Genomic DNA, 9,279 nt, shown 5'->3' with positions numbered 1-9,279 from the left:
AGTTTGCATCTTTCCAGGTTTTATTGCCCAAAGTAGCTACCTTAGAAGTGTTTGCTCCTTCTGCAGCCCAATTTTTGATGACAAATCATCCAGTTTCTGTGGGTCATCCCAGTTCTGTGAGTCTTTTCCCGAGTGCAGGCCTGCCAACCCCTTGCCCTCCTTGTGCGATGTGCTAAGTCAGCCCAATGTGGTCTGGACAGGACTTTGTGATCAGATGCAGAGGCCTCAAACCAATCCCTCCAAAAAACCAAAAAATTAAATTAAAACCCAGTGTGTGGGTCATATCCTACCCACACTACCAATATTTCAGGAGTTGCCTCAGCTGCCTCTGGTGGCAGTGTGTCAGAGAGCATTGGCACTACCAGAATTGAGCCTCTCTTCACTTTAGTAGGTGGACCAAGAAAGCATGAGCAATGTTTGTGATGTACCTCTCCACTTTTATCTGTGGGTTCTGTTTGCTGAGTGAGCACTTGGCACCTTTACTATGCCATGAAGATTACCTAAGAAAAAACAACAAATTCTGGAATATTAATTTCACGTGTCTCCAAGTTGGTAGTTATTTTGTCTTCAGATGATTTGGTGAGGGATCCACAACCTAAAAAGTGTGCCTTAATGGGCTTAAACAAGCTACAGCACTTACTGGTAGGAAAATTATAACTCTATGGCTTTGCAAGTGAGAAAAACGGACAATTTTAAGGGAACTTGTCATTTAAATAAAAGGCTTGGAGCTATTTTGGGGTTTGAGATTAATTTCAGTTCCTAATGAATGTTAGTGTTGGTTACTAACTTCCTGGTCAATTCGGTGTGTTTGCACATTGTTAAATAAATACTGCATGTGCAAATGATGACTTCCTACTTTTGAGTCTTCAGCAGATCTTTGTCTTTAATATGGTCAGAAGTCGCACTATGTAGATGCAGCTACAGCACTGGAATTTCTGCCTGTAATCTTTAAAATGTTGGCCCAAGCTCTTTAACAGTGAGAGATGAAGTTTATGGGCAGGAAGCAGGGAAGACACGCACTGTGCAGTGAAAGTCTGCGTTGCTTCCTCAAAAACTTCTCTGAAAGAACTCGTGTGATGCAATGTCTCTTCCCTTCAGAGAAGGGGAGGAAAGTCCAAAAAGTCCCTCCTGCCTGCCTGTAGGGGTTTTCTTTGCTTTCATTTTAATTTTTGTGTGTAGTGTAGTGATTCACTTTCCCAGTCCCCACTGAGCTGGTGAAGGGCTGGCCTGCTGCACATGACACGCCAGAAGAAGCTGAGGGAGCTGGATCCCTTCAGCCAGGAGAGGCGGCACTCCGGAGAGATCTGATTGCCAGCTATAGCCAACTGTGGCATTTGCAGAAATGGCAAATCTGAAGCTCCCAGTAAAACCACAAAAAACATCTGTCATAAATTGCAGCGGAGGAATCACACCAGGATGTGCAGGAAGAAACTCACATTAAAAGAGGTTAACTGTGGGATAAAATAATCAGTAGCCCTGTGCTGAGGCTGGACTGGATGACCTCCAGAGCCCCCACCCAAGACAGGTGTTCTGAGTCCACAGTGGCTGTTTGGAAAAGACTGAAAACTGTGGCTACAATTGTAAATAGTCTTTAGGTCTAGAGTAACATGAACCACTCCTTTTATTTTTGTGTGACATGCCACACATGAGAGAGAATCACCTTGCCTCTGCCAGTTACTAGAAGTATTCTCTGTATGCTTTGGGTATGCTTTCTTCATCCTCTCACATCCTCATCCAGGCATGTGAGCAAAACCCACCCTCCATCCACTGCAAATATTAGACTCGCTTCTGAAAAGCCAAAGGTCATGCTATAGTAGCAGTTTCAGGGTTACATTTTCTCCTCTTAAGTATGGGAAACAGCTCATTCAAGGGGAAAAAAAAAAAAAAAGAGTAACAAGGAGGTGGTTCTTTCAAAGGGGATGAGTCAAGCAGCTTTCAGCAAAAATGTACTTGACTTTTACCTCTGTGTAGCAATAATCTGTCTGAAAGCTGTTTACCCAGCATTGAGGTTCTATTCCAGCAATGGAAAAAATTCTCATACCCATGGTTTTCTTTGTTGAGTCACAAAAATATCAGTTCTACTGTTTCACAATGGTTTGGATCAGAAAGATGCTGCAGGATGAGCTGGTAGCATAACAACTTATGTGGATTCTGCTGGGCTAAGTAATACATTTTAACTTTCCATTTCTTCAGAGTACCCTTAATGTTGTTTATAAAAGTTCTCATATTTTAAATATCATTGCAGTGCGCATCATCCTGTGTTCCTCAATAGTTTACATTTTGAAATGCACTATATACCCTATACACATATTCTGTGAGACTCCAGACGTGTGTGTATGTACCTGTCCGCATGTGTGTGTGTGTGCAGCTGGTCCTTCTTTGACTGCAGTGATTTTTATCACACAAAGCTCTGAAGCAGCAGGACTGGGGCTGATGAGTAGCACGGTGTTAGAGGTTGATAGCCTGCTATTGAAACGGTGGCTGCTTCAATGACAACAGAACTGATGTGAAGAGTTACCCAGTACTGCAGATAAAACGCTATCGGAGGGCGGTGCACAGGAATCCCTGGGTTTCCCCATGTGACAGGCATTTCTTGCCCCGTTTCATCACATTGCACAGCAGTCTTTTCCCAGCAAAACTCACTGGCGCCGGCAGGCTCTGCTTTCCTAGGAGGAACCACCATCCAAAGGAACTTTGACAAAGGTCCACACTTCAGCTCCTGGCAATGGGCTGCTTCCCGGGATATGGGAAGGTGTGTACAATTCAAGTAAACAAATATATGACCTGTGAGTAAACATTGGTGACTTTTCAGTCTAGTGATTGGTTTGTGGAAGTTCCCTATTCCCGTACGTGAGCTCATATAACATGATGAAATACTAGTTGAATTTGGTGTGGGGAACTATTTAAAGATCACTGGATTTTTGAAGATGTGTGGGAAATGGATAGATAAAAAATCTGCAGCCAGAGATAAACTTTCTGACTTCTGCCTTCATTTTGGTGAGTTTTTTTTCTTAATTTTTTCTCAGTTTTCAATTCCCTTAATTGGTCTGACCAGTTCATCATTCAAAGCTACACAGTTAGCTTTTTACTATATATACTGCAGGTTTGGTGGTAGTATAATGAGGTAAAGGTGATCAGCTGAACTGAGACCCTGTGCCCACCCATCTGACCAAGGTCAGCTTCTTGACTAGATGTTGTTCAGTTTATTCAATATAACTGGTGGCCTTTAAATAAGTTCATTTGAACCAGAACTTGCAGTTTTTTTGACCTGACAAGTCTTCTGTTTCCACGTTTTCCCAAAGTAAAAATGATTTCATGACAATTTTTTGTTTGCAGACAGGTAGTCTTCACATCCATTACTCCTTTTGTGGAAGCTGTTACACAGGGCTGCGCTAATCTTATAAAATCAGCATTTTTCTCCTCTTGCTTATCATCATGAGTTAGCAAAAAGAGAATGCATCCCAACTTTTGCTTTGTTGCACTCGTGCATGAGCAGTGAAGTACCAGTGGGTGTCAGCATCGGGGAGCTTTTGTGGAGGGAAGAGTAGGGGGCAAGGCTAGGCAGTAGCACCACGTTCACCACCAGCAACCGAATTGTCTGCACTTTCCATACATCCCAGGAGCACAAAACTCATCTCCCACCAGGCAGACGTGCATGGGGCATTAAAGCATTGCAAGCACCAAGTGAGATTGTTTTCATGGGGGAGCCCCAGCATCCCCAGCCCTAGCATCAAGCCTGTAGGGATGGACATACTGGGCAGGCAGGATCCAGAGGATAACGCTGGCAAATGCCAATATTTGTGCAGGCAGTGTTGCAGCACACCTACACTAGTTGGGGCATATGATTCCGGGCAGTCTGAAAGTCCAACCCAGAGTGGCACTTTGGCTCTATGGGCTGGGCTCTCCTTCCTAATCCCTGCCTGGATGTTGTCAGTCCTGCAACTTCCCCGGCCTCCCAGCATCTCCCCCGCAGCCAGCATGGAGTGAACGTGCTGCCCAACAGCCAGAAGTGATTTCACAGCCCCTCATTCCTCCAGTGACAGCCCCCTAGATGATGTCCTGCCACCAGCACATCTGCAAACTCCATCTCTTGCTTTTGGCCCAGAGGCAGTCCATCAAACCAGAGCACATCCCATGGGTAGGTCTTTTATATCTTTGGAGCAAAATTTCTTGTGTTCTTCAGCTCTGAGCAACTAGTGAGCTGAAAATAAACAAACAAACAAATATATAAATAAATATTAAAAATCATAGCATGGCAAGCAAGAAAGATTCTGTGACAAATTTATGGGATAAAGCAATATTGGCAGACATCATCTGGGAATTAGTGTCGTAAAAAGAGGACTTTTTTCATAATGGCTTCGTTCATAATTAGTTCCAAACTCGGCATGACCACAGCTGCCAAGAAAGAACAATTGCTTATGTTTCATTTAGAGCTACTCATATGTTTCCCAGCTAAATTAAACCAAAGCCAAACCGGGGAATTTGGAAACCACTGAAAATAAGGGGAACTCTGGAATGGAGTGCTTAACAATTACTTCCTCATAAGACATGCCCAAGAGGAAGAGAGGTGCTTTTCAGTCATGGAGCTGCTCTCCTAAGCATGAGGGGGATCATGCTTTCCTTCCTCTGCTTACTGATGCACCTGCTTCAGGATGAGACAACTTGTAAGTAAGGGCTTTTTGCTCTTTTTCTGTATGGGAAGGGGGCGGGTGGAGAGGACAGGGCTTGTTATTGAATTTTTGGATTAGTTAATAAATCTCTCCTCTATCCTTTGGTCGGTTTCAAAAGCCAGCCACTTTCAAATTAGTTTGTTATTTTATCTTTACAGGTACTGAAATGCAGATAAAATTAATGTGTTGCCCATTAGATTTTTTCATGGCTGTATTACCAGTTTCAGTTCAGCCAGTGCAAATCTTTTCTGATTCTGTGCTATGCCAGAGTAAAAGCTGCTGTCATCTGCGTCACAAAACCTACAAAAACATTAGGGTTTGAATGATTCAGAGAGGTTGTTTACTGATTATGTTATAAGTAATATTGAAGTTTGAAAAGAGATGATCTTGAAAATTGTCAGACAGCTTTTCCAGTGGTACAGACAGGAAAAGCAGTGAATTTCAGGTGGTTGTTTATTAGGCAGGAGCTGGTAAACATGACTGTGGCATGTTAAAAGATCTATGATCTCTTCAGGGTAAAGCTGAGTTGTGGAGTGAAGAGGGAAAGAGCACTTGACTTTTAAGTACTGATGGGGCTGTTTCCTGCAGACTCTGTGAACAGATCTGAAGGGTTTGTTTCCTGGGATGTGCATGAGGCATCTTTCACACCAGCAAACTCACTAAGGAAAAATATACCAACAAAACAACAAAAAATAAAAAAGAAAAAGAAAATCAAAATAACAACAAACAAATAAACCCAAAACAATCAGCAAAAAAACTACCTCCAAACACTCAGACCACATAAAAGTATTCCTTTCGTAGTTCTAAATGTGTTTCTTCTGTAACTGCTTGATTTAGTGACTTGGAAAGTTTTGAGTGTGAGATCCAGGATATTTAATTTTCCTGTGGTCTGCTAATTGTCATGAAACTGAATGCTCTGTAGCAATACCCTCTGCTTCCAATATGGAGGAGTGTGTCTGTGAAAAAAACACATTATGTTATCATTCCTTCTTATTTACAGCACTTTTAGTTTTGGAAAACCAAGACCTGCAAGATTCGATTAAGCCACAGAAGGTAGCGTTCCATTCGTTAAATTTCAACACCACTTTGCATTGGCAGCCTGGGTGGGCCAGAGAGGCAAGAGATGCGCGCTACTTTGTGCAGTATAAAGTGTAAGTACTGGGGCCTCCCACTGTGCTGGGGCTTAGCCCTGCTGGGCACATCAAAATGATTTCTCAGGTGACAGGATGTTCTCATTCCTGGGGAACAGCCATGTCCTGCTTGGCTGCCAGCTCTCAGTTGTTTCTGCGCTTATCAGTCCCATAAGGTGCAGGCAAGGAGCATGAGTCAGGCAAGGAATAAGCACCCCCAGCACTATGCTCTGCACCCTCATTGCATTAAGGATTTGAAACAAAATGTAGTTTTCAGGGGACCTCTGAAAGTCACTGGGTCCAGCCACCTGCGTCAAGCAGGTCTGGGTAGGTCAAGTTCTTCTGTAATAGAACATTTTAGGTATTTTGGTGGCCTACCTTTCCCATGGCACTGCCTCAGGGTGCCTTGCCTGGAAAGATGGAGGCAACATTAGGGGCTGGTCTTTGGGGTCTGCTTCCATCCCTGGCACACTGGTGAGTGCCTGAAATCATTATTGCCCTTGAGAAATTGGTTGGTGAAATCCAGCACTCTGCCCATCATTGAACGCACTGGCTAAGCCAAAGCTTGCCCACCTCTCCCATGGGGCAACTGAGAGGTGGCTTCCTACAGGGCTGGTGACCCATATCTCTGCTTTAGATTTCTTCCAGAAAAGACAGAACCTGTAGCTCCCTAACACCCATGAGGTCAGCCTGCCCTGTTAACAAATTGAAAGCAGTTAATTTCCATGGCAGGACGCTTGTCAGTGCCACGAGAATAAAACAGATGGCTAAGAATCTGCATGGACACAGGCAGCGATCCCTGAAGATTACATCCCTCCTCCTTTTTCACCATAGGTATGGGCAGAGCACGTGGCAAAACAAAGACGAGTGCTGGGGGATTTCGAGCCGTGTCTGTGACCTAACACAGGAGACCTCTGACATCCAGGAGCCTCACTACAGCAGAGTGAGAGCAGCCCTGGCTGGTGTCTATTCCGACTGGAGCCTCAGCTGCAGATTCACTCCTTGGCGAGAGAGTAAGTGCAAGCATACGTGTCCCCCAGGAAGGAATTCCATCTTCTGTGGCATGGAATGCATAATTTCTGCTCACAGCTTGCAAACATGAGTAATTCTTTTCTAGCCACAAAGCTGTACATAAAGAAGTGAGCCAATGGCTCTCAGGTGAAGTGTTGTGCCAAAGTAATTCTCCATACACTTGAAAGCCAAGGAATTATGTCTAAGTAGCCATTTACCAGTAATTAGGAGATCAAAAGATCCTTTTAATTCAACCTCTTCCTCTGAGGATGGAAATACACAAATTAATTTCAGGCATTTTTGGAGCTGCTGGAAGGACAGGACTCGAGACAATAAAAAAGGAAGCATTTTTTCTTTGGGGGGAGGAGAACAGAGCTGTGTGGTGTGTAGCCACTGTTCGTCTCACACTTATGTATTATCAGGACTGCAGAAAAGGACGTAGAAAGGGCATGTGCAAAGCTTTTGGTTAGTACTGTCATTATAGTGCCACAGTATGTTAGAAATGGAAGACTGCCCAAACTGAACAGTAGCAGTCTCCTCACCAGTAAGTTCACCATGAATTAACCCATTTTCCCTCACTGGCTAATGCAAAATCAAAATCAGTTCACAGCCCTGAAGTGCCAACTACCTTGAGCCTCCTGCACAGATGAAACCACAAGCTTTGACACAGAGCAGTGCCTTGCAGCAAAACCGGAGCATCTTGCCCTGTGCCACCTCCTCCTCCTCCAGGAGAGATTCGTGTGGCAGCTGCTGCCCTGTGTTCCCACATTTCTGGTGCTGCACACACGTGCATGCAGACACTAGCTTGAAGCCTTAGCTGTGTTTAACCAAGCTGACTGCAAAATATTTGAAAGTAATGATGTAAACTGCATCCTCAGCGTAGCTGAAATGGTTCAAATGGAATTTTTGTGCAGTCCAAGCACAAAGACAAATACAAGGGAAAAAGAAATTCAGGGCAATTTTGGAATTCTGCTTGACCAGTCAGCACTTAACAACATCAGCTCTAAGGGATTTCAAAAAGTTTGGCTCAAACATTTACAAACACTGGAAATGTCACCTCCAAAATAACAATAACCAAACCAAATAAACACCAAGAAGTAAGAATTTACTAAGTGTCACTTGAGGAGTAAATACAGCATAATATATTATTGGTAACACAAGAATTTGTTGAATGGATTCAAATTGCATTCTAGGAAATATTGTTAATAAACTATAACTGTGTTTATAGCTTTGGGTTTCTTTTTTCATAGCTATGATAGGACCTCCAATGGTAACTGTGGTCCATAGCAACAAATCCATAACAGTAAAGCTCCAGGCTCCACGTTCTCCTTATAAAAGGAAAAGAGGCAGCAAAATACCAATGACAAATTATTATGATCTGCTGTATCAAGTCTTCATAATCAACAATTTGCTAGATGAGGTAAGAATATATTCAGATATGAAACCTTTACCATTGAAAAGCAAGAAAAATGTTGGCATACCATACTTGTTTTACTGTTGAAACAGTCTTCTGGGATTGTGGGAGCAGCGATGACTGTGCAAGTGTTTGAAAACAAAGTAGGCTTATTTTTCAGGAATTGAATTTGGTTTGAGTTGTAATTCCTCCCTGTATTATTTTCCATCAACTTAATACTTCATAATCTATGACCTAGATTAAAAAATTGGGACAGGAGAGGAATTGGGAGGGAGGGGGAGGGAGGGAATTTTCTGTAAAAAGCATAAATAAGTTATTAATGCTGTTGAGTTTGTGTAAGTCCATGTGCTGTTCTGCATGCTCTGTTCTCATCCAGCTTTTCTCACAGACACACTTGCAAGGGAAATGTGCCTGACTGGCTCTTTTTTCTCCAATCTGTGCGAAGCATCACAGGGTCCTGGTGTATGAAGGGAAAGACAAGGTTATTAAAATACAAGATTTGAGGCCTGGAGTCAGCTACTGCATCGTGGCTAAAATGTACATGCCAATGCTGGACCACAGCAGTGCCTACAGCAGCAGGCAATGTACTGTGCTTCAGTGACAGGGCTGGCACCTGTGAGACAGGTAAGTCACTGGCTGAAACCAGAGAGGACTCTGGAAGTCCCCTCACCAAAGGCAGATATTCTCCAAAAGTAGAGAAAAAATTGTGTCATAGAAACTGCCATCCCACAAGATGTTATCAGCTATAATACTTACATAATCTCAGAGACACACCAGGTAGAGAATGATAAGGCCAAGATGATTAGAGGAATGGGATAGATAATTTGCATGCTGGCACTGTCCTCACAAGTATCTGCTTCTTCCCTTCTTCTAAACAGTTGTACGTAGTACAGTTAAAAACAGTTATACATAACATGGCTTTCATGAATTTTTTTCTGTCAAGTAATAATTAATTAGAAAAATGAGTGACCTCCAACTTCATTATCATGCAATTCTTCTGCAAGCTCTGCCAGCCTTTTCTGCTCAGGAGTTGATCTAATGGATTAGTTAAAAT

General features: G+C 43.0%; 1 protein-coding gene across 1 annotated transcript; it reads left to right on the top strand.

The window, feature by feature from the left end:
- Positions 1 to 4,600: 4,600 nt before the first annotated feature.
- On the top strand, positions 4,601 to 8,826 carry IL22RA2 (interleukin 22 receptor subunit alpha 2). The gene is made up of 5 exons (XM_014263296.2): positions 4,601 to 4,664; positions 5,671 to 5,821; positions 6,635 to 6,813; positions 8,062 to 8,231; positions 8,671 to 8,826. Exons 1-5 carry the CDS (start codon positions 4,601 to 4,603, stop codon positions 8,824 to 8,826), a joined length of 720 nt encoding a protein of 239 aa, XP_014118771.2.
- Positions 8,827 to 9,279: the final 453 nt, after the last annotated feature.

This window comes from Pseudopodoces humilis, chromosome 3, assembly GCF_049639895.1.
Source record: "Pseudopodoces humilis isolate 2021_Gansu_Grassland_sample_001 chromosome 3, ASM4963989v1, whole genome shotgun sequence".
NCBI classification, from domain to species: Eukaryota; Metazoa; Chordata; class Aves; order Passeriformes; family Paridae; genus Pseudopodoces; species Pseudopodoces humilis.
This window is presented reverse-complemented; position numbering and strand designations above follow the sequence as displayed.

Excerpts from the sequence above, each read along its gene's own strand:
- IL22RA2 (XM_014263296.2), top strand. The coding sequence starts at position 4,601 with ATGAGGGGGATCATGCTTTCCTTCCTCTGCTTACTGATGCACCTGCTT. Across the intron at positions 4,665-5,670 it reads GCTTCAGGATGAGACAACTT|CACTTTTAGTTTTGGAAAAC; the intron begins GTAAGTAAGGGC and ends TCTTATTTACAG. Across the intron at positions 8,232-8,670 it reads TCAACAATTTGCTAGATGAG|CATCACAGGGTCCTGGTGTA; the intron begins GTAAGAATATAT and ends ATCTGTGCGAAG.